Here is a 25,177-nt window from a genome sequence, read left to right as displayed (position 1 = left end):
CAGAATTATCAGCTGTTTAGGAGCTCCAGGTTCTGACTATAAAGGGTGGCCGCATAGAAATGAGTGATTGCTACAGCTACCGCTGGTCATTTCAGATCTAAATGAGGAAACTTGGTGACAGTAGGAAGGAAAAACTCCCTTTTAACATGAAGAAACCTCTGACAGAACAAGACTCAGGGAGGGGTAGGCAGCCAGGCAGTGTTGTTCAGACAGGCCATGAAGTCAGGATCAACTGCAGATCAGCTTCCTGTATCCAACAGGTGAGAATAATATAGGCAGTGCTATTTAAGTTGCTATTTTAGCCTGCCACTGTAGATGCACATCTGCAAACTCCTCCCCACATCCTGTCTCTCATTTATATTCTGCTGATGTTTTTTTTTTTTTTTTTCAATTAAATGTTATTTATATAGCACCAAATCACAACAACGGTTGCCTCAAGGTGCTTAATATTGTAAGATAAAGACCTTTCAATAATATAAAGCTCCAATAATATACGACCCCCGATGCTCTTTAGCAACAATAGGAAGGAAAAACTCCCTTTCAACAGGAAGAACCCTGTGGCAGAACCAGGCTAAGGGAAGGGCAACGATCTACCGTCACGGGTTGGGGGTGAGGGGCGGGAGACAGGCAAAGACATGCAGAGCCAGAGATGAATAATAACTCAGAATTAAATGGAGAGTGGTATATAAACACGTTGGTGATGCCTGATTCCATCATAATGAGGGTGGATTCAGGGTCACCTGCACATTTAAAAAACAGAAGTGGACCCAAAGTGCCTTAGAGAAAGACACATTTAAGGTCTCCAAAAATCCCAGTTTCAAAATACACGAAAAGCCTAAAGGTGTGCTTTGTTGTGTTAACTAATCATCCTGCAAAGTGAGAAACATGCTTTTACAGTGTCTGGTGGTTCAGCTCTTTCACCGCATCGGCCTGGTCTCTGAACTCAATGGCAATAAATGACTCAGTCATGTCATAAATTGTGAGGCCCTGTTCTCCCCTACATAAGCTGCCGTTAAAAGTATCGGTATTGGTTTTGGTAATTGGTAATCGATTGCACAATTTGATTATCTCACAGCACATTGACAGCAGCGATGCAGGCGGCGCATGTGCGGCGGTCCCTTTAAGACCTGCGAGCAGTAGCGTATTCGTTGTCAGGACAACAAATAAAGACAAAACTGGCCCGTGTGTTTCCTGCAGGACCTTTGAGAGTAGAGGCAGAGAGCAGTGGGAGCTCACCTTGATAAATAACAAGAGATACTGCACAGAACAGGCTGAATCAGGTATAATTTTCAGGCGCTAAATGGAGGTAAAAACTGTTCCGCCTCTCGACTGATAAGTGACGCGGAGTATGACTCATATGGTCGCATGAGGGTTGCCAGGTGAGATCCAAGATCCTGCACTGCAGAGAGATCCGCCTGTTAACGTAAGATTCTTTCAAATTATTGATTGTTATGGAAATATTGCACGATGCACTTCTGATTCGTTCGGCCATCGCCACCAGGCTGCAAGCTTTCAGAGTCTCCTGATCTCTTCCAGGAGTGATCAAAGAGCGTGGTGATGATTACTGAATGAGCACGAGCACGAAGTGAATGGAAAAAATGAGCAAAAAATATGAATCAGCAAACATCTCCGATGTGGAAGAGCACATTTCTCTGAAGTATGACATCAAGAAGAGACTTGGAAAAGGGGTGAGCAACTTTTTCTCTCTTTTTAATTTAGTGGAAATGAACTTGTTTGCTCAGGCTGTACAGTTACTAACGAAACTCCAAGTTGCTGTTTGAGCAAACCGGAAAAAAACAGTTTCACTGCAGTCTTCTTTTTCTTTTGCAGTCTCTAACTCTTCTGCCTTCATGTGCAGTAATTCAGTTAAAGTTTCCTCTGCACATAAGCCTTTAAATTCCTGAAATTCTCCAGACTTACAGTTCTCAGTGGATACCAGTGTTTTAAGCAAGAGGTTTATTTACTTTGGCAGCAAGAAAATAAACTCTTTCTTTGCAGATCAGCTGGTGTGTGAGGACACTTGTTCTCTTTAGAGTCCAGATCCCTTTTGTTTTTGTTTTTCTTTGTCTCCAGTAGTTTCCACAGTTCTAAAAACAGCCCGGTTTCTTTCCACCGTTTGCCCCTGGAGATTATCAAGTTGTTGCTCTGCTTCTAAATAGCCAGCTGATAGCTGCCACGTAGAAACCACATAACTGGCTGGACATGCTGAGGGTGGCTGTGACTCATGTTACCCACAGCTGTTCAACCTGTTGCACCTAGGCAGCATCCTACACCTGCACTGTGATGCTGAACAGCTCTGATCAGATGACTTCAGATGCATTCAAAAAATCATAATGTGGATGTATTTTATTTTATTTTAAATATAGCTTCAAATACCAGGTTTCAAAAATGTCAGTGTATGATATAGGTCTGTTTTTCTGCAGCTGTTTGATTTAAAAAAAAAAAAGAAGAAGAAGAAGAAGAAAAAGAAAACACGTCCCCAGTGCTCTTTCCTCCACGTATCACTACAGTAGAGTGTATTATAATCTCCTGCCTCACTGCTGCCTCTGTTATGCTTGGCTTCACTACGCTGCTCACACCCTGCTATCACTGAAGTCAAAGAGCTCATGTCATCCATGTTTTATTCAATATAGAGATCAAGAGTTTTTTTTACATGGTGCATATAGTGGATTTGTATTCCTGATGGAGTGAAGATTAGTCCAGCAGGAATAATACACAGCTTGTGACTCTACATAAACAGCATATTAGCTGGTTTTAAATACATGCAAAAATCAAAATTATTAATGAATATAGGATTAGCTGCTGGTAGAAGAGCTACTTGAATGTATGATGTCAGGTAGCGTTAGTTCGCTGTATCCTACTGGTAAGACTCATAAGGGCAGTACTATTAAAGCTGCATTACCCTGCCCACTATAGCTGCACATCTGCAAACTGCTTTGCAAACCACATCCACTCAGAATCCTTCTTTCTTGCTGGGTTCTTGCTGATGCTCTTTCTGTCTTTTTTCCATGTATGCACATGGAGCTGTGGGGAGAGCAAGTCCACAGTGCAGATGGGAATCATTTATAGTTACTTAAATGTGCAGGAATAAGTTATCATTTTGACTTACAGTGGTCCTAACTGAACTCAGATGCCAGTATTCTCATATTTTGATTTTTATAGTTAAAATCTTGCACAGGATATAAGCCCAATCCTGTAGGTACAAGAAGCATCCCGGTGACGTGTTACTTGCGTTTTGTGTTTGCCTCAGGCCTACGGCATTGTCTGGAAAGCAGTTGACAGACAGACTGGCGAGATTGTGGCTGTGAAAAAGATCTTTGATGCCTTCAGAAACAGGACAGATGCCCAGGTGTGTACCATGTGATCTGCAGTAAGTGGAACAATGCTGTTGTTCTAAAGCAGGGATGTCAAGTTCATTTTATACCATGGGCCAGATACAGCTCACTTTGATCCTGAGTGGCCTAAACAGTGAGACTCCCCTTTTTGTGCGTGTAAGAAGTGTAGCTACACATTTAATCCCCGAGATATGTTAATATAAGAAAAAGAAGTGGAATTTCAATAATCTCGTTTTCAGGATACAATAAAAAAAAATGCTGCTGTAACAAATGAAAGAACTCTGTCAGCACGACCCCTTGGGCCTAAAAGCGGCTTCTTATTTTTCCATAATTTTCTTTTTAAGTACTTGAAATTAAGCATTTCCTGCTTGCAGTCTTTCAAATGTCCACTTCAATTTGACTGAAAAGCGATCATTTGAATAAATTGTTAAAGCAAAAGTAGAAGCAGCTCTACTTGCTTCACGATTGTCATGCCACTTCTTACATTTCGCTTGTATCTCATCCTGGGTATTACGTGGTATTAATTTCCTCCTTTATCTGTTTAAAGACAAGTTTAGTAAATGTTTGCATAGGACAGGGCGCTTGTGTGCACCTGATTTACAGCTGCATATTTCCTGATCATGACCTCAGTGTCTTCTTTTTCTTTTTACAGCGAACGTTCAGAGAAATCATGTTCCTCCAGGTAACCAAAGTATTTATTATGTTCCTGTCAAATAATCTTAACACTTTTCCAAATCACTGTCATGTCTTTTAGTTCCATTTATGAAGACTGAAACAACGATAATGTCAGTCTCAGTCTCACCGACTGTACTGGATCTCTCTACATGTAAATTATCTTTAGTTGAATTTAATAATATTCTATAACTCGACCAGTGACATGTTCAGTCTGTTAGTACTCCACAAAACTGTTGCATATATATAATATTCTTAAGAACCCTTATGAATTCTTTTTGAAATATCAAAATAAGTAAACAAGGAATGTGTTTTTCCACATGTTGTTTTTATAAATCACATAAATGTTCTCTGCACACCCGTGTGCAATATTTCCCTCCTTATCTGCTGACCTACCTTCATGTGACCTTCCCCTGCTGTTTGCACAACCTTGTCACAAAACCATTGCCAGTTATTACTGGTCAAACAGTAGCCAGAGTGTGAGTTTTGTGTTTGAGAGTAAGCATGTTTACCTTTTTTTTGTGTGTGCAGGAGTTTGGAGGCCACCCCAACATCGTTAAGCTTCTAAATGTCATCAGAGCACAGAACGATAAAGACATTTACCTCATCTTTGAATATATGGGTGAGTGTAAAGCCCAGCTCATCATCTGAACTTGTAACACAGCAGCATGAGGAAGGCCCCGGGGGCTCTTAGTAGCTTAACCTGGCACTGAAAAGGTGTGTGTGTGTGTGTGGGCTTCTGCTTCTCTTGGCCGGCTGCGCTGTCTTACTGCTGAGTCCACAGACTGCCCTCCCTGTCTATGCAGTCTAATCCTTGACAGTACTGCAGCATTACAGTGCAGACTCCCACTGCTTACATTTCATTTGATTTCAGCCATTCCGTTGCATTAAAATTAGCGTGTGTGATTTCATAGATGATTTGTATGTTCAACAACACCGTAGATGGTTATATTTATAACTAATGATTATTTAGAATTGGATCATTACATAAACACCCATAACAGGTTTTTTCCCGTTTCTGCTTTTGTACCAGATACTGACCTGCATGCAGTGATAAAGAAAGGCACCCTACTGAAAGACATCCATAAACGTTACGTGATGTACCAGCTCCTCAAAGCCACGAAATACCTGCATTCAGGAAATGTTATCCACCGAGACCAAAAGGTACAGCAGATGGAACAGATGTGAGAATGTGTGAAGCATGCTCTTATTTGGATTAGAAAAATCCCAAATGAATGCCTGTATCATGCATGTACAGTGCACTTTTGCTCTTGTCACATGTTAATGATCGAATTATTTGTTCTTTGTGGCCTGTGTAAAACTGTGGCATTTCCTTATCCTATGCAGGTTTGTGCAGTAAACTCTGCTGAGTTGACCTCACAAAATGGTCCTTGGCATCACAAAGTAGTTTTTCATCCCACATTTTCTGCTCACTGAGCATTCATATTCACATTTTCATCTCTTAAGCAAGCACTGGAAACCTGAGAAAATTCTCTTTGGTAAGAATGTTTTTTCTTGTCTGTTTCCCACAGCCGTCCAATGTGCTCTTGGACTCTGACTGTGTTGTCAAGCTGTGTGACTTCGGCTTGGCCAGATCGCTCAACCAGATCCAAGAGGACAGTGGGAATCCTACACTGACGGAGTACGTGGCCACACGGTGGTATCGAGCTCCCGAGATCCTGCTGGGATCCACAAGGTACCCGACTGTGTTGAGCGTCTGCTGCTATCGCTTGTTTTTCACTGACAGAAATGAGTCTAAACATTAAATTTAGGCGGTGCTTCTGAATAATCAGCGTATTTTCCAAAGGTACACTAAAGGCGTGGACATGTGGAGCCTCGGCTGTATCCTGGGAGAGATGCTGCTGGGAAAAGCCCTGTTCCCTGGGACATCCACCATCAACCAAATAGAGAAGATCATGAGTGCCATTCCACATCCCAGCCCAGAAGGTGGCTTCATAAAAGTCCAGATTAAATGTATTTAACTACTTGACATTTTACTTTTACTTTGGATTGATTAAATATGCCTTAATTTTCAGATATTCTCGCAATCAAGTCAGAATATGGATCCTCTGTCATACAGAGAATGTTACTAAAGTAAGACAATATTTTATGTTTGCAATTTATGTTGTGAAAATCATAAAATTATTCATCAAATGTCTATTTGAATCTGGTAATCTTAAATACCAACCCCGCGTTTTTTGCCCTTTATTTTTATGTTAGTACACTGTGTGTACAGTTAATGCGTGGCCTCAGCTGACCTTGTCACTCTTAACACAGAGCTAGGTTAACAAATTTCCTCCACTCCAGCATAAAAACTAGAATTAGAGCTTACAAGTGGAAGCAAGGCTGATTAAATACTTAAGGAGCAGAAGCACTGATGCAGCAGAACAGTAAACTGAGCAACAGCAGGTGAAATAGGCCACAGAAACTGAAAGACAGATCACTATAATAAACCCCTGTTAATTATTCTTCTTCATCTGTTCATCCTTCACCAGACCACAGGTGCCTTTGGAGGATCTTCTTCAGCCTTCTGTGCCTCCCGATGCTCTCGACCTGTTGAAGGGTTTCTTGGTTTTCAACCCAGACAAGCGGCTAACTGCAGAGCAAGCCCTCCAACACCCATACTTAGCCAGGTATTAAGGATCAGACTGGCTCCTGGATTAGGAGCTGTGGTCAAATTTTATTCTGTTTTCTTGTTGCTCAGTTGGTCAGATTGAATAGATTTGTGTGTTATTCCCCTTGTGGTAAATCTGTAATCTGTAAATGGTTTTTATGATTTTACTGTCATTATATGTTCATGTGTGCTGTCATATGTTTATAAGTGTGCTATCCATTTCTGAAGATTTCACAATCCAGCCAAAGAGCCAACACTGAACTACGACGTAGTGCTGCCAGTGGATGATGACATCCAGCTATCTGTGGTTCAATACCGCAACAAACTATATGAGGTACAGTGTGACTTATAACTGAGTTTGAGTACTGAGTACATCATATTACTTTGAGATATACTACAAAAAACTACTGAAAAAGCTCTGTAGGCTGTAGGACCCTTCACACAAACATGCAACTCTGCCTGCTTCACATGGCAAGACCGAAAGAAGCAAATGTAAGAAAACAATACAGTTTCAAAATTTGCAAATACATTTCAAAAAATGAGTCAAGAACAAATGAAATCCCTCACAGCATAAGAATGTGCTGTAACGTTGTTCCAAATTAAGAATTTAGGGCTTTCAGCTTGCTTTTATAAATATTAAGACATAGACTGTATATAAAAGATGGACATAGTTACTGTGCCATCACACAATTAGTGAATTTAGTCCCAAGCGAAATCCTCAAGCTGAGCATTTTCAGTCGGATCATGAGTTGTATTATATTTATTTATAAAGCAGGCATGATACATATTAACATTGCTGCATGTAAACAAATGCAGCTGATGAAATGTACAGAGGACTTTGTGGCACATTGAATTTGGAGATCTTATTCATGGTTAGGCCTTAAGACACAACTATGGAATTATATTTATGTCAAAAGCTGCATGCAGTAAAAAAAATGTAATCAGGAGGAAATAATTTACTTTCGCGAGCGGAGGTGTTCATTGCCACTTGCAAAATGAATTTACTCACATGTAAATTCAACAGCACAACGAAGCCTTCACACACAGGAGAGTTTCTGGTGTGTGAGCGATGCAGCAGGTTCATGCTCTCAGGGGTAACTCTGCTCTCAAAGCTCGAATCTGCTCACTTTAATAAACGGACTTTTGACAGTTTTGAACGCGTCACAGAAAAACACTTTCAAAGGAGTGCTGCCTCAACCTCTGTGATGGTCAGGTTCAGGTTACTGCATTAACCTGAGTTACACTGTGGCAGCAATACAAGAGCTGTTTTAATCCATATTTGTTTTCACTGCATTACTTTAATGCTGAAGACATTTTGCAAACCGAAGGATTCCAAGGCAACTTCTGAAACATCTGGCTTTACTTCAGTTTCAGTATAATTCCATACATCTACTGCAATTATACAATTATTCCAATGTTCTGGTCTCTGCTGGTCATTATAAAGAATGCATTGAATTGGCTTCACTGTGCTTATCTCTTTCAAGAAGTCATCATTTGATAACAAAAGGCAGACTGTTCCACAGTTTAAAAACAAAAGGTGGCTTTTCAGTGCTTCATGGGACACACAAGGTAGCTTTAAAACAAGACCTGTGTGATCATGCTTGAACATTCATGGTCTCTGAATTTTCTATACAAATGAGACAACTGGAAGTTAATCAAACTAGTTAAAAATGCTAGAGTCTGTATCTTTTTTTAACCTGCAGATGATACTGGAGAGGAGAACTAACCAAGGGATGTTGAGGTTGATCCAGCCAAAGGAAGGAAGCTGTGTCAGCAGCAGTGAGAAGCCCAGTGTGAAGTGTGATAAAGGAGTGAAGAGCCAAGTGGCTGCAAACAGCATCAGAGATGGTGATGATGAAAGAAAACCAAAACCTGAAAAACCTGACGAGACGACCCATGCGCCTCCATGTACAGGAGTTGGCAAAACCGAGGTGGTGAATGCATCCACCCCACCTGCAGCAGAGAAGACGAGCCCTCTAGCTGGCCCTGGCATAGGAAAACTTACATATAACCCCATCACACATGCCCCAAGTATGAGAGTTTATTTTTTTGGTGTATAATGTGAAACCTGTCTTTTTGTTTAAAAAATGGTGGGGTTTGAAAATTCCTGAAAAGCATAATTATTAAGCCATCAGAAAGTCAGGTATTTAATGAGCACAGTACAACAGCTGTGTTTATACTGCCTCAAACTCTTGTTTTCTTCATTCAGATGTCTTTGTTCGGAGTCCAGTTGGTCCTCCTCATTCCTACCAATCCACTGCAGCCAGCAGGAAACCAGTGGGACAGAGCAGCTACAGTAATGCAGTTGCATCACCAACAGAGGGCACCAGCGCTGGTGTAGTGAGCATCAGACCTCAGTCCACTTCGGCTTTGTTTTCCTTTAGTGATGTAAGCCTTGTTTCTTTTTGTACTTCTTACCATTTGTACTTTTCTCTGTCTCCTCACCCTACTTCTGCTAGTCGATGGACCAGATTCTTCAGCGTGGTCGCTCAGCCCCCGTGGCCCATAACCATTCCTTTTCCTCATCCCTAAACCACTCCCAGAATAACCCGTTAGTACGCAAAGATGAGACATCCTTGTCTTCTGGGCTTTACATCACATCAGCACGTCTGGTCAGTCCACTACATCCATGTAAAATATTATATGAAAGAACAGATGCAATTTAAAAAAAACTTAAGTGACTTTTAAAACATTTTTGAGGATTTAATAGATGGCGATTATTTTGAAACTTGGTGGCTTCAGGGGCAAGAAAAGAAACTTGGTGACTGTCACGTGTGTCTGACCAGGTTTAATTTTTTCTTCTTCTCATGCAGAACCAGCGCTCCACCACTCAGGTGCATGAGGCCCGGCCACCACCACGGTTCAGCAAGAAAGTGTTTCAGACTAACTGTAACGTGGCAGCAGCTGGCGACCCACGAGCCAAACTAGGCAGCTATTCGCAGGCCTATGGCACCATCAACAAGACTGGACTGGACAGTCTTCTTCGGGGCCGCCCTTGCAACCAGTGACTGCTGTCATACCTGCAGTTACATAGGGGTCCAGTGCCACATGTGTTTAAACACGCAACAAAGTTTGCTTTGATTTCCTTCAGACTAGGACTAGAAACGATTCTGACAGGCAGATCAAACACCTCTTATGTTACATTTAGATTTTACCCATGGAGACATGGATTTATTCACTGTCTGTGACAATATATATATAAAATCAATTCTAGGCGTTAATACCAATGTATGAATATATGTAAATGTGTGTATTTTTTTTAAAAAAAACTTGGAAACCTTTTCTTAGAAGGCTGGATTAGCCTGTCTGTCTGTAGAGAGGCTCTGTATTAAAGTGCATATGCTAAATAATAAGTTTGAGCATTTGTCTCAGGAGCGTCTGTCGGTTTAAAATAAGCCCTGGTTTCTCATGTTGACTCTGGTCTAGAGGCTTAATGTTTTAATACTACATTAGGAACATTGAACCAGTGGTTTGGGTGCAGAATACTTGCAGATACATGTAAAATATGCAAATAGATGGTTTGGTGAATTCATTATATCTAATATGTGATTATTTTTCATTTGTGAACATGCCAGCAAGAATTCTACTTGTTGTTCTGATGTGTACAGAATTTTATAATGTTTAACACTGAATCACTTAAATGTCTACGAACAATTTCAGGTGGAAGAACTCAGACTCTGTGTCTCTGTAAAAGAACAGCCATGTAAAGAAAAAACAAAGTAAACATTGTTTTTTACACATTTCTTCTCCTCCAACAGTTTTGTTGCTAAAACTGACTGCGAAACATCTTCAAGAAACCTAAGAAGTCCAGTTGCTTTTCTTTCCAAGGTCCTTAGAAACTGAAGCTACAGTTCACATAGGCTCACCAACATTGGACAACAGAAGAGTGGAAAAATGTTGCCTGGTCTGATGAGTCTCAATTTCTGCCCCAACATTCAAACTGTAGGATCAGAATTTGACATAAATATGAAAGCATGGACTCATCCTGCTGTGTGTTAACGGTTCAGACTACATCACATACTGAAATTAATGACAAAATTAAACATAATGTAGTTATCAGTGAATCGCTGTCGGAAAACCTTGCTCTTTTCACTTAATTAAAAAGCCCAAAGGGAGCACAAGCCAAACTTACAAAGCAGTTAATCTTGAAACTGTGTTTGTTTTTATAAATTTCTATCTGAAAATGACAAAGTAAAAGCAGGTGAATATATTCAGATAAAGAGAAAAACCCGTAAACGCGACCGATAATAAACCACGTGACTTAAGACCAGCATGAGTCCTGCAGTAATTTCCAGATTAATCTGGATCTTTCCACAGAAGCATTTTGTTTGCATATTTAATTGAGCGGCTCTGTTTTGTCTTTATCCCGATGACGTTATGGGGGGGGAAGCATGTCATGTGGCAGTTTGTGAAGTCATTTGTGTCGTTTTTCTGTAATGACTGGTGATTCCCACACAACACGTGACCACGCTGTATCGAAAACGTCAGGGGCCGTTGTCCAGAACCCAGCGCGAGCACAGAGGAGGAGGAGGAGACGGCGAGAGTACATTTCGGCAGTTACTTCGGAGTAAACTTACCTCAGGTAAAAAGCTGTAATGTTTTTTAATGAGTATTTTGTGTTTTATTAGTAATTTTTCCCCTTTATTAAACACGTATGGATGATGAGCGCCTTTTTCTTTTTTGTTAGCAATCGTCAGCATCTTGCCTATCGCCAACTGTCAGAGGAATAGAAAGCAGTAAATTCCAAAAACACATGCTGTTATTTAGGGTTATTAGTTAATCATTTTGTACCCAGATACCAAAAGGTCTGTGTAACTGCAGTTTGGCTTTAAAAGGAGCTCTTGGTGTCCTCAGCTTGGGGGCGAGGCGTGTGGTCAGCGTCCGAAAAACGTAGCTAACCCAGATTGGATTCATCATGGCGAGGCTAGCTCGGTGCTGTCGGGTGTCTGTGGCCCACACGCTCGTAGTTTATCCACGCTCCGACATTAATGGTGGTCTCGGCAGCTTGGGCGTAACATTCGTGAATGCCATGTAGTAGATGGTAGCAGTGTCGCATTTATCAGCGCTGGTGAGGCCTGCAGGGGATGCGCCTAAATACAGGTGCAGCATTTAAAAAAAAAAAAAAAAAGAGACCGCTCGATGCATGCTTTCGTTTTTGGTTTAGAGTCGCTCACCTCATCTAAACATGTCGCGTTGCTCCACTTTTAGTCCGGATTACTGTTTGAGTTTAGTCTTTCTGACATTTCGGTGTTTTTATCAGTGAGTTTGCGTCGTATTTATGAGTATTTGTGGTGTTTCTCAGTGTGTGACTGAGCAGATATCGCAGTATTCATAGCAGTGGCTTTATTATTTAATCACTAGGATTCAGAAGGTAGAATCCGGGCTGAGTCGCATGAAATCGCTATCTTTCTGTGTCATCGTAGTTATATATACTAAATTATACTTTTAGTATTTACTGGTTGTGCACACCTTGACAAATATTAAGGTGTTTTTTTTTGTTTATGTTTTTTGGAAGAAAGACTTCTGGCTCCCTCCAGCTTAAACCGTGGGGATATACTGCTGTATCCTAGAGTCGCCTTACACGAACCAAGGCTCTTTTGCTAGTTATGTGAATGTGTAAACCACTGTTCTTGCACATATATGTAACAGGTGTTGAACAAAATATTTCAGAGGGCTGAACATGAAAAATACAATGTGAAAAAAGGAGAGGCTACAATAAAAACTAGGTTATCCTGATATGGGGTGCTAGATTTGGCCTAGACTTTGAGATATGTGCTCTAAAACCTTAACAGAAACTATGACTGTGTTATATTACTCATGTCCTGTTTCTAACCTCCATGAATAATTCACACACCTTTAAAATATACCCAGTTTGGTAAAGAAGCGACATCTTTGGTTGTTTTTGTAATTACAAACCTCCAAATAAATTATTGTCAGTTTTAGTTGTCAATTCTTCATTTGACAGGAGTATTGATAAAGTACAGAGAAAGACAAAACCATGATCCTGTGATATGTGGAGAAAAATATTGTACAGTTGTAGGTTAACTTGCTTAGTAAGTTAACTTGCTTGAATGTTGAATGTAAAAACTTACAGCCGCAAATGGAGAGATGCCAAACTGCGTTTCATTGTTCTGGTAACAGTGACAATAAAGATCTATCTTATCTATCTTATCTGTCTTATCTATCTTATCTTATACCTTGATTACTGAATTCTATATGGCTGTAGTGTTTTACTGATGATGATGAAATATTGTAGAGGAGTTGCATTAAACATTTGGAGATGCATAAGATTTGGCCACACAACTAACAGTTCTTGCCAGCACCACCTCCTGAAACTGGCAACCCCGCAGAGAGTGAATATTTGATTTTTAACTCTGAGCTAGTAATAAATAGCTTTCTTGTAGTTGCAGTTTTGCTACAGCACTCTATTGTCTAAGTTACTGAGTTTGTAAACTCACAAAATTAATGTATCTCATTATTATGTTGTTACAATATTAACTTTCACACGACAATGAGAGAGTATTACGTCAAATGAGAAAAACGGCTGAAATATGTAACTCTTAATATAGAACTATGAGAACAAAATAAATATCATTATAGTGATGTAATTTTTCTACTTTCAGAAGAAACTGAGTAGATTTTTTTGTGTCACAGTGGCGGCAGTCTGTTGCTACTCTGTGCTAACCTACCTATTGCTACTCTGTGCTAACCTACCTACCTAAAGTGTATCCATCTGCCACAAGGCAAGGTGTCTGCAGGCTTGACAAAGTCAAAGCTGCTGCTGACATGGTATGTCACGATGACAGTATCATACTGCTGCCCTGGCTGGCTGGTAGGAAGCAACTCAGTGTAGGCTTCTCTCAGCCAAGTGGTCCAGTTAGCTGTTCGTTAATAGGACATGAACAGTGTCAGCTGATGGGTTTGGTTTAAAGCACAGCCGTCTCTGTAGTGGTTTTAAAGCATGTGGGGTCTTTTTATGTTGCAAAACAGGCTTGCAGCAGAGTTACATGCACACCATGTGACTGTGAAACAGCATTTATTTTGATGATATCACTTAGTCATGCTACAGCAACTAAAAGAAAAGCAAAGGGTTCCTGCTCAGACAGTTACATCTTTGAGTTGAAAACTAACCCAAACTATAACTGAAAAGCTTTTTGGTTTTCTGATTTTAGGAAGTGTTGAACAGTTTTATTGTAGTGTTGTATGCTTTGTTTTTAAATATGTTGGACTTTCAAGTGTAGCACTTCTCATTTGAAGTTGTTGCAGTGCCAGATATTTCACCTCCATACTGGCCCCACTGCTTTGTGCAGCTGTTCCTGTTTTGTCACTTTTTCTTCTTGTGTGGCTCAGGCATGTACGTGATGTTTTGAATGTGGGTTTGTCGATGTATTGTGGTAGCCTAATTGTGTTAACTTGGCTCTCTGTCTAGCCCACTGAGTTCCTCCGTTCAACCTAATTCCACTAGCGATAGCTATCAGCAGAAGCCAGGGATAGCAGCACTGTCTTTATCCACGGCGATGGAGCGTCTGTCCTAAGAGGATTTGAAATCTCTCACGTAATGCTTGTAAAGCTGTACAAACCATGCCTCAAACTCACTCTAAAAAAAAAAAAAAACTGTGACTGTACCAACCTCTTTCCCAGACGGTGAAGTGAAACTGTTGTGGTTACTGGTTGCTGAATTGAACTTTTGAACTTGAGGGTTAATGTGTATTTCTGACATTATTGTCGTGTTCTTTGAAATCTGTGTTGTTACTTTGGATTATAGGAGGTAATCCATTCTACATAGCCACAAACAGAGCAGTGCAGATAAATTCAGAATCAAAAACACAGTGCGATGTCACGGCTGTTAAATGTAACATGAATATAAAAACAGCTGATGTTTTTTGAATTTATGCAACTGGGAAAGATAAGTTTTACCAAAGTTTTATATAGATAATCATTTACATTAAGCTGTTACAAATTAATAGAAAAAGATCCTGAAGTTTTAGCTTTACTCAAGAGAAGCAAGCAAGCAGTCAGCTACAAGGACTTTGAAGCTGCTTTTTTGTGAAGTTCAAAATTTTCTCTCATGTTCTCAGTTTTTAATGTTATCTTTAATGATGGACTTCAAAGCCTAACAAGCTCCCTTTTAAACAAAAAACCAAAAAAAACCCAAAGTAGTTCAAATCAGTAACTGATAAAATGGGGATGTGTATAGCTTTGAAAAGTGTACATGAAGTGTCCGTGAGTTGCACACTCACACTTTTAGTAAACATTGGACGGGGTGGATATCACATGCTTTGGGTGACTCACATAATTAGTTAAGGCCTCTTTGGTTATAGTTTCACCAGGGCTACTTTAATTGACTAATATTTCTGTCTATACAAGGGGAGGGTAATCTTTTTATGTAAGCTAACATTGACCACATATTGGATTCTTCAAGAAATCTAACAAAAATATGCTACTGGGTGTATACTGCATCCCTCTTATGCAACCATTGTTGTTCGGGGAGGGATTTGACTCCTCAGATAATGATTGTAATCTGTTATGATCTTAATGCAGACTGTCACTGTGAAGCACTGCCAGCTTGTTTGTCTGCAGTGTCTCACTGCACTGTCCTACTGATGGACAGATAGGGATCATGAGGATGCACACTGGAGTCCGGATGCATTTGCCAGAGTGAAATGGAGCAGTGTTGCATAACACTCACCGTTAATTCGGTGTGCCCTGAAAAGAGAGGAAGGGGAAAGAGTAAACAACTTTTACTAGATTGATCTGGAAATGAATGGATACTTCCATCCACCTCTGTATTTTTTTTTCAGTACTCAGTGTATTTGTACTGTTTACAGTTTTGTACACGTAGTAGGTGTAGTCTAAACACCACAGGCTTCTCTATTATTATAAAGGTAACCTGCAGTCTGCTCCACCATTGCTTCTCATTGTGCATTTTTGTATGCATTTATATTTGGCTGTAAACAGTGAAGAATATGAAACCTACGCAGAAGTGCCTGTGTGCAGTCCTTCAATAAAGTAGCAGCACATAGCCCAACCTACTACGTGCCAGTAGTATGCTGACTGAAAAGTGAAACTAAAAGTTGAAAAGTGGGCCTGAACAGCCATCATGTAACAACTAAAACTGTACATGTCATCTATTTTCAGTAACTTACTTGGACTGACTTGTATCATTATTTCAATTCTTTTAACTCTTAAGTGTCAGAAAGTAGTGTAAAAACATCTGAACTGATGAGTGTTTAGAGACAGCTTTTTATTCATTTTTAAGGTTGTAGGTTTCAGTCATTGCTGTAATTCTGTGTAGAATTGTAACAGGGCTCCTTCCTGGTTCTAACAGTTTTTGCTGCTTTAAGCTTCTTGTGACAAGCACATTAGTTTATTAAAAAATGTCAGCTAGCTACTACTGCTGGGATGTAATATTTTCACACTCTAACATCAGCAAGGTTCAAGGTTCTTTATTTGCATGCATGAGCATGCACAAACACTTCTAAAAAATGCCTTAGCTGTGCAAAGCTATCAGAGTAAAATTCATCGATTTAAACATCCAGGAGGTCACATCCTATTGAAGAGCTTCTTACATCACACCACATGGGTTTTTTTTCTGACTTTCAAAAGGAGAAAAAGAGCCATGGAAATGCTAAATGGAGAAACTAGTCCAATAGCTCCCAGGAAAAGAAATGGAATTGAAAAACTGTATTCCTAATTGGATTTTTTTTTTTTTTCTCCATTTACGTTAAAAGATTTTGAAAATACTATTTAATTTTTTTTTTTTTTTTTTTTGAACCTGAAAATGTTTTTAATGACTTTTTTGTAAATCCCTTTTGTATTTGAACTATTTATTAATGGATTAGTAGTTTGAAAAATGTATTTATAACTACTCTTTTTATTGTCCATTAAATATTCAAATAATGCATTACTTGAATGTCTAAATAAATAGAATACATTAACAGTTAATTTGCTACTTAATTTACTAATTAATATTTTATTGCACAATTTAGATATCCATTCATTCATTCATGAAAAGATTTATATCAATGTGTATGACTCTCCTGGTCCTCCATAACCCAGTTGTAGCTTTGTAAGAATAGAGCTATAGTCCCAACAGAGGGTGATTTTCTTCTCTTGTACACACTACCACAGTGTCACCCTAAAAATAAACCCGATGCAGTATTTCCAGAAAAGGACATTGTATCTGAAGCTGGCTATCTCCTGCTGTTTACTACATGTGTGGCCGAAGGCAAATGTGGAGGATATCTCATCTTGATTCTCATTGATTGGATGTGTAAAATGGTTTAAGTGATGCAAGGATAAGATCCAATGATGGAAGAAATATTCATTTCTAAGCAGTGGCATTTAAATGTCATGCACTTGATTTAAAAAAAGGTTTCCTCTCTCTAAGCTCCTCTAGAAGCCTCCACTCTCCTTGTTTGCTTAAGGTCAAATTAACAGATTAGAAAGTAATTTATTATGGGGAAGAGAGAACGTTTTCCCAATTTAAGGAGAGGACATGAGGCAAACGTTAACATAATGAATAGCACCCCAGGTGTTCTTTTGAAGTCAGCAATTGACTCAGTGGCTTTTTGGCTCCCTGCCCTTTGAGCAAGTTCTCCTCTGGGGACTTCAGGCCTTATTATGAAACCTGCACAGCACATTTGGAAGATGGCGACTGCTTGCCTTGTGCACCTCTCTGTAGAGTAATTTTGTTTTCTGTTGTGGAGCTCTGTGCTTTTAGATGCCTTGTTAGCATTATAGATTACAGATTACAGGATATAAACCTGTTGACCCAAGTTGTGCGGGGAGCCCAGGTGGGAGGAGGGTCACTGCAGTAATGGCCAATATGTCAGGTTGCCTCCTGAAGCAGATTAATAATACATACAGTTACCAAGGCGGCACCTGCATCCATGGAAACACTGTCAGCACCGGTGTGTGAGCAATGTTTGTACTGTAGTTTCTTTTCCTTTTTCCTCTCACATCCATGACAGCTTTAAGTAGATATCAGGGTAGCCAGTCATTCTTCTAAAAGTTTTCGCTCAGATCGGATTTATTGACAAAACCTCATACATCTGTGGTAGCAAAGATTCATCTGTTGTTTGTGTAAAGAAAAGAAAAGAAAAAATCCTTCATTTTACCTACTTCAGATGTCTTGGTGACAATAATACACTATCCCTTTAAGAGTAGTAGTGGGGCCACTCAAACAATATTAGTGTACTGTCATTATCTGGCTAAATATGTGTATTGTCAAATTGTCTTTCTAGGGTCTGCAGTCTTTGCCACCAAATTGTGTAACATTGTGAGATATTCCTGTTTTTGTTCCTCTATGTTGGTTTGTACTTCTGTATACTTAGGACTATCAGACACTCCTCCCCTTATCTTTCTTCACAGAGGAGCGTGTTGCAAGTGTCTTGTCTAGTGTTCGGACAGTAACCTTTGGCCATTTTTTTTCTGACATTAACTCATGCTGCACTACAGTGGTTCACACTGAAATACCACAGTCTGAGGTCATACCCTTTGGTCTCTTCCACCTCTGCTGTGCTTCAGTGGCACAAACAGCCTTAACAGAAGATATGTGCTTGTCACCACACCTATTTATAGACTTAGCCTGGCTTTTAATACTGTGATTTTATTTACCTTTACGATTTACAAAGTGCTCTGACAGAGGCAAAGAGTAAATTTAAACAGACTGAAACATTAAATTCAAACAAATGTACAGCTGAAAGAAAAAGAAGTTCACCCTATAGACATGAGGTTACTGAGTGTGCAACACCTGCTTCAAACACCCTTGTGTACTTAGTGGTTGGACCACACCCAGCTCACTTAGAGACCAGCTACACACCTGTGAAGCTGTGAGTGCCTCTTTCACAGTTACAACTAGAGCAGGGAGATATGACCAAAGATATTTATCACGATATACATTTGAAAATTTGCGATAACGATATAACTGACAATATAATTGACACTAGACAAAATACTTTACAACTCCTCAACTTTATTAGTGCAAAAAAAAACAACAACCCATCAATGTATTTTCAATTAAACAAGCAGCTTTTTAAGTGCATTAAAGTTATATAAAAAATTAACAGTGCAAATGCAAATTCCTTGCTGACAGTTTAACCAAAAGGCATTTCCAGTGGAAATTGGCCGACATATCCTCAGCATAACCATGTATAATATCCACAAAACTTAAAAAGAGGTTATACACACACAATACGGTAATATTATGTTGAAGCACAGTACGTATCACTCCGCAAGGCTCCTGCCTACGATAGCCGTAATGCTCCGACAATCCATCAAGCGGTGCGGGTTCGTAGCTAAGCAAAGTCGTACTAAAACATGTGACAGATTTTCGAGCGCCGTGTACCACATAAAATCGTTTCGAGGTCAGTAAACACAACCAGAATTCATACATAAGGCACACGGGATTATACGGGGCACTGTCGATTTTCAGAAAAATCAAAGAATTGATTTTAAGTGTGCCGTATTTTCCAAAAAACACAGTAATAACGACGGCCCACTAGCATGCGCTACCAAAAATAGTGCTTTGTTGTGTATCTGACGGATGAAAGCCAAACCAGTTTCACACCACTGAAGTTGCAGCATTTTTACAAACCAATTCTCGTTCATCCGTTTCATTCAACAATCCACTTTCGCTCTTCTCATTCTGCGTCGCCGCCATGTGCGCATGTAAACAAAGGCACTGCGCATGCGCGTTTTACCCATATTCTATCGCGATATTTAATTTTCTTATCGTTGCCCAACATTACACCAGTATTACCGTGAACGGTATGATAAACAATATGTTTGTAGTATTTACCACTGATGTAACTGTCTCAAGAACCAGATCTTCATGTGATGGCACCCAGAGGCAGACATTCAGCTGCCTGAATGATGCAAGCTAACACTAATTCTAGACCTGCTCTTGCTCCGGGTAATGATAAAATAGCTGACTTTTTGCTTGTGAAACAAAACTTGAACATCCTGTTGGTCTGCCTAGTGCCTTTGCCTTTCCCTCTGTTGAATTTGTTTACTCGCCTCTCTCCTTTTAATCAAGCAGATGCGGTGTTTGTGTCTTTGCCAGTTTGGCTGAAATGTTGGTGTTACATTATGTGCTTTTATTCTGTACATATTTGTAAGTAGCTACATTATATTTTTGCTTTTCTGCTTTTCAGACATTGTTGAAGCAGAGTGAGCTTTTCTCTACATCATGTCCCAGGACAAGAGTAGGTACCCCATAATGGGTGAGACCAACCCACTTCATAATGATGTCTATGGACCCCCTCAGCTAGGGTTTGGTGTGCCCCCCCCAAACTACAGCCAAGCCCCAGGGGGGCCCTACCCACCAGCAGCCGGATATGGGCAGCCCGGATACGGACAGCCCGGATACGGACAGCCTGGCTTTCCCCAGGCAGGCCCAGGCTTCGCTCCCGGTCCCTACCCTCAGATGCCCTATCCACAGGGACCGTACCCTCAGGGGCCATATCAGCAAGGACCTGCACAGCCAGGCTTTCCTGGAGACCCCATGGGTGAGTGGTTACACTAAAGATCATTAGAAAACTAATAGTGTATCTGTGTAAAGAGCTCTTAATGAGCAATAAGAGTCAAAAAGTCCACAGATCTAAATATTCACTCTTCTCGTACTTAGCTAACAAAATAACACATGACAGTCAAAATGTGCTAAAACATCATGTTTTCTGCCCTTTTTAATCCCAAATTATCATGCTCTAATGTTTTCGTAGCACCACCTGTAGGTAGCCCTGGTTACCATGGTGACGGGCCTCCATCTTATTACGACAACGATGAGTTCACCAACTCCGGATTCGAGGACAAGAACATCCGACAAGCCTTCATCAGAAAAGTAGGTTCCTCTGTTTCTACCAGATGAATATAGAACATAACTGACGTGAACACACAATCCAACCAAAACAAGACCCCTAATCAAAGTAATTTAATTCCTCCTTATTTCCAGGTCTTCATGGTTCTCACTGTGCAGCTGCTGATCACTTTCTCCTTCGTTGCTGTCTTCACCTTTGTCGATGAAGCCAAGTTATTTGTGCGTAAGAATACGTGGACGTACTACGTGTCCTACGCAGTCTTCTTCGTGTCTTTGATTGTCCTCAGCTGCTGTGGTGACTTCCGCCGCAAGCACCCCTGGAATTTGGTTGCTCTGGTGAGAACTTTTCCAAACTCCTTCCACTCTTTTTACAGCTTAGACAGTTGTGAAAGGAGTGCTATGTATACATTCCATTCTGCAGCTGTATTTTTGGCTAGCTGCAGGCCTTGATTTCTGGAAATGGACTGCTTGCTGCTGAGCTTTTCAAATGTATTTTTAAGACCCATTAAGTAAGTGCCATCTCACATCAAATTAATCTAGATGAATAAACATCAAAACAGGCCAGATGGAAATCACACAGGTTGTCCTGTTAAGATTGATTTTATAGTAATAATAAGAGGTGACCTCTCTCACTCTGAAAGCTGAATGTTTCTTTGTAAACAGTTTTATAAGTAATTTGTCTGTTTTCTTTCGTACAGTCCATCCTGACGTTGAGTCTCTCCTACATGGTGGGTATGATCGCTAGCTTCTATGACACAGACAGCGTCATCATGGCTGTGGGCATCACCGCGGTGGTCTGTTTCACCGTCGTCCTCTTCTCGCTACAGGTCAGCACGCGCAGACAGCTGCTTCTGTAAATGTGTTTGAGTGTCCATAAAAGCATCCAAACATCATTCTCTTAAGAGATCATTTGTTTGTTTTTGTTCGCACTGTGGTGTTTTACCCAGTCAATAACAAGCAAATACTCAGACTGTGTATAAAAGCTACTTCAGAATTACATTTCTTTAACCGTAGAGTGCCGTGTCTCCCATTTTTAAACGTCTTGCTTTTAATTTTCTTCTGTTCTATTTTCTTTTTCGTTCACAGAGCAAGTATGACTTTACTTCCTGTCGGGGCGTGCTGTTCGTGTGTCTGATCGTGCTGTTGCTCTTCTCCATCCTGTGCATCTTCATCCGCCACAAGATCCTGCACATCGTCTATGCCTCACTGGGAGCGCTACTCTTCACTTGCGTAAGTGCCGCACATATATCTCGCCTTCTATGTACAAAAAAAAAAGAAAAACAAATACTTATGAGTTTGAAGGATTGTTACGCATCCAAGTGGTTTACCGGTCAGCTTTTTGCATTTCTTGACAGTGCCCTGCTAAATGGTGAGAAATATTTGGCTTGCATTTAAAAGTGACCTCAGTTTTGTAAACTTTTACAAAACTGAGGTCACTTTTAAATATACATGACAGTATTAACTAAAGCAAAACGATATACCTTACATTATCATGTTCAGTGTGCAAATGGCAGTTTAAGGCAGCATACACTGATGAGGCATAACATAATGACCATAGACAGGTGAAATGAGTAACACTAACTAACTCTTCGTCATGGCACCTGTTATTGGGTGGGATATATTAGGGAACAAGGGAATGTTAATCTCTTCAAAGTTGATGCATTAAAAGCAGGAAAAATCAGCAATTGTAAGGATTTGACCCAGTTTGACAAGGAACAAATTGTGATGGCTAGACAGCTGTTTCACAGCATCTCCAAAGCTGCAGCTCTTGTGGCGTGTTCCCGGTCCACAGTGGTCACTGTATCAAAAACAGTCCAATGAAGAAACGGTGTTGATCCAGTGACAGGGTCATTGATGTACATGTGGAACAAAGCTTGGCTCGTGTGGTTCGATCCCACAGACGAGCTACTGTAACTCAAACAGCTGAAAAAGTTGATGCTGGTTCTGACAGAAAGGTGTCAGAATACACAGAGCATCGCAGTTTGTTGCATATAGGGCTGCATAGCCACGGATCAGTCAGGGCGCACATGCATCAGAACTGCCCTGGTCTGATGAATCGTGTTTTCTTTGACCTCGTGTGGATGGCCGGGTGCATGTGCGCCACTTACCTGGCAGGTGGAGGCGATGTGATGCCTTGGGCAATGTTCTGCTGAGAACCCTTGGGTCCTCCCATCGATGTGGATGTTACTTTGACACATAACACCTTCCTCAGCAATGTTGCAGACCATTGACACCCTTTCATGGAAATGGTATTCCCTGATGGTGGGGGCCTCTTTTGGCACAATAATGTACCCTGCCACAAAACAAAAATGGTTTACCAAAAGTTTGAGGAGAACAACAACGAGTTTGACTTGACTTCCAAATCGCCCAGATCTCAATCCAATCAAGCATGTGTGGGATGTGAGGCCCCACCTCACAGGATCTGTTGCTAACATCTTGGTGCCAGATATCGCCACACATAGGGGTTCAATATAATATTAGGCAGATGGTCACAATGCAATGCCTTATCAGTGTATGGCCACAGTATGTGAAGTAACAGTTGACGACGAAATAGATTGTATACAAAGTGTACTAATTACATCTTTTGTCTGTGCAGTTTTTGGCTGTTGATACTCAGCTTCTCCTGGGAAACAAGAAGCTGGCCCTGAGTCCAGAGGAATACATTTTTGCCGCACTTAACCTCTACACTGACATCATCAACATTTTCCTCTACATCCTGGCAATCGTGGGACGCTCCCGCGAGTGAGGCAGCACCTAGAGGAGAGCAGCTGGGAGATGGGGAACGCCTCCCTTTATTTTCAAATGTTGCTAAAATGCCCCTTCTCGTTGACTTCATTACTTTATTTGATCCCCTTTTGTTTCCTCTCTCATCACACAGAGTTCTATTTTTAAGAGGTAGTAGGTGCTGAGGAGATGATGCAGCTGGTCTTGACAGTCAGCTGAGAGGGGCACTATTTATTTAGTGGAATAAAAATATTGCAATTAATGACAGAGCATAATCATCTGTCTTCACCTTTGACCATTGTGCTTGCTCTAACTGTCCTCTGCTTCTATTAACACAGATGGCTATGTCTATACCTACACCTCGACTTCTCGTATGGCAGAATTAAACATGCAGGCTCTGCTGCAGAAGTTGAATAGAAAAAGAGCAGGAATGATTATGCCGACACACAGATGAAACCAGCTTTGCCTAAAGAGAAGTTAGTGTTAGAAATGCCATCTTCCTTCGACTGTCTGTTTTCACAAACTTTGTCTCTCCCTTTCAGCCTGCTGGTGTAAAGTAACTCTGCATGGCAAACTGGAAACACAACTAAAGACGTGGTATGGTTATCTACAGCTATAAGAGGAATGCCTCTAGCTTGCTTGTCACAGCTGTAAATAGTTAATGTGTTTTACTGTATATGATGCCAGTATCCCCCCTACCTCTGAAAGATGTGCTGGAGTAATTTATATGGATGTGTCCAGCAATGAGTAAAAGCTGTTTTGAATGGCATAAGAATGAAGCTTGTTGTTGGATGTGTAACATAAATGAACATAAATTATTGTATTATTACAGAATATCTTTTCAAAATGAGGATTTTTCTTTTTTGTTGTTCTAAAACCTGAAATGTTCTCTTAATTTCCCTGTTTCTTTAATTTACTCCTTTTTGGGGGGGTCATTAATGTGAATTAAAAATTACTCTTTGTATGGGTTTCTTTGTCATAATAACTAATATTATTTTTGGTTTTGCAGTTTTTGTCCATGTTTAAAAACTAATGTAGACAGGTATTGGGCTTTAAAGACATGAAACTTTGAACTTGTGGTAGATACTGGGGTTTCTTTGAATTTGGTGCAAGGTTTAGAGGAAACTTGGAGACTGTAACGTCATCACACAATAGCATTTTGAAACCATTACTTACTGACTGCAGTTTTGTTTTTTGTTTTTGTTTTTAAAGTGAAACTCACATAATAAATCTTAATGCACTGGAAGCCAAAGTACATGCAAGGACATTGAAGTTGAATGAAACAATATTTTTATTCTCTAACTTGTTTTGATTTTTTTCACCCCTTGCATGACCCTTTCCTCGTCTGCATGTGTGAAAAATGTACACAGTACAGCTGTTCTTGTTTTGGGGACACATTGGTGTATTGAACCCCAATTAGACTATTTTTAAAATTCCTGTGTTTGTATTCAACTAACATGTCTGTATATAGAGCTCCTTAGTGGTGTGTATAGGTAAAGTAAGTTTTGGGCTTTTTAGGTCTGTTCGCATTGTATATTTGCATCAAATCAAACTTGAACTAAACCCCCCTACACAGCTGTTTGGCTTTTCATTAAAATGGATACAGTGATTAACAAGTTGAGCTCTGTGTGTTGATTTTTGTGTTTCAGTTGTGATAAAATGATCACGTAAAGGAAATACAAAATTCTGGGCCTTATTAATAACACTTCTCTGTTTTAAATAAAAAAACAAAGCACAGCCAGTGCAGTAGGTTGGCTCTGTGGAAGACTGGTTCTGCCACTAAAGGGAGGAAAATATAAACCCCAAATTTGATTTGCCTTTTGGAAGTAAAAACATTTTGTTATATTAAAATTTCAGTGTTGGTATCACAAAGTCTTTACAAATTAGAGCTGAGCCTTAGTACTGGAAATGGTGAGAAAATGAAAACATTTTTGAGTAATCAAAGTTTACTGAAATGGTCTTTCTTTTTTTCTTCTTTCTGTTTTTTTTTACCCTTTCGTTTAGTCACTGAAT

At 40.1% G+C, this 25,177-nt stretch overlaps 2 protein-coding genes across 2 annotated transcripts; both read left to right on the top strand.

Moving 5' to 3' along the window:
• The first annotated feature begins 1,124 nt into the window (after positions 1-1,124).
• On the top strand, positions 1,125-10,361 carry mapk15 (mitogen-activated protein kinase 15). Its single transcript, XM_084919205.1, has 15 exons — positions 1,125-1,423; positions 1,537-1,688; positions 3,251-3,349; positions 3,988-4,017; positions 4,539-4,629; positions 5,041-5,171; positions 5,540-5,703; positions 5,815-5,954; positions 6,044-6,101; positions 6,503-6,640; positions 6,850-6,955; positions 8,325-8,652; positions 8,831-8,961; positions 9,081-9,233; positions 9,435-10,361. The coding sequence occupies exons 2-15, from the start codon at positions 1,590-1,592 to the stop codon at positions 9,627-9,629; spliced, it is 1,863 nt and encodes a 620-aa protein (XP_084775331.1). The 5' UTR covers positions 1,125-1,423; positions 1,537-1,589; the 3' UTR covers positions 9,630-10,361.
• A 667-nt stretch (positions 10,362-11,028) lies between these two features.
• grinaa (glutamate receptor, ionotropic, N-methyl D-aspartate-associated protein 1a (glutamate binding)) lies at positions 11,029-24,785 on the top strand. The gene is made up of 7 exons (XM_084919206.1): positions 11,029-11,203; positions 19,779-20,132; positions 20,346-20,464; positions 20,576-20,776; positions 21,139-21,267; positions 21,527-21,670; positions 23,037-24,785. The coding sequence occupies exons 2-7, from the start codon at positions 19,814-19,816 to the stop codon at positions 23,184-23,186; spliced, it is 1,062 nt and encodes a 353-aa protein (XP_084775332.1). The 5' UTR covers positions 11,029-11,203; positions 19,779-19,813; the 3' UTR covers positions 23,187-24,785.
• Positions 24,786-25,177: the final 392 nt, after the last annotated feature.

This window comes from Perissodus microlepis, chromosome 22, assembly GCF_051167445.1.
Source record: "Perissodus microlepis isolate ML-2025 ecotype Zambia chromosome 22, ASM5116744v1, whole genome shotgun sequence".
In the NCBI taxonomy this organism is placed as follows: Eukaryota; Metazoa; Chordata; class Actinopteri; order Cichliformes; family Cichlidae; genus Perissodus; species Perissodus microlepis.
This window is presented reverse-complemented; position numbering and strand designations above follow the sequence as displayed.

Bases quoted from the DNA above. Each gene is read 5' to 3' on its own strand.
- grinaa (XM_084919206.1), top strand. From the start codon at position 19,814: ATGTCCCAGGACAAGAGTAGGTACCCCATAATGGGTGAGACCAACCCA. The intron at 20,465-20,575 runs GTAGGTTCCTCT...CCTTATTTCCAG, and splicing joins GACAAGCCTTCATCAGAAAA to GTCTTCATGGTTCTCACTGT. The intron at 20,777-21,138 runs GTGAGAACTTTT...TCTTTCGTACAG, and splicing joins CCTGGAATTTGGTTGCTCTG to TCCATCCTGACGTTGAGTCT.
- mapk15 (XM_084919205.1), top strand. From the start codon at position 1,590: ATGGAAAAAATGAGCAAAAAATATGAATCAGCAAACATCTCCGATGTG. The intron at 8,653-8,830 runs GTATGAGAGTTT...TTCTTCATTCAG, and splicing joins CCCCATCACACATGCCCCAA to ATGTCTTTGTTCGGAGTCCA. The intron at 8,962-9,080 runs GTGAGCATCAGA...TACTTCTGCTAG, and splicing joins AGGGCACCAGCGCTGGTGTA to TCGATGGACCAGATTCTTCA.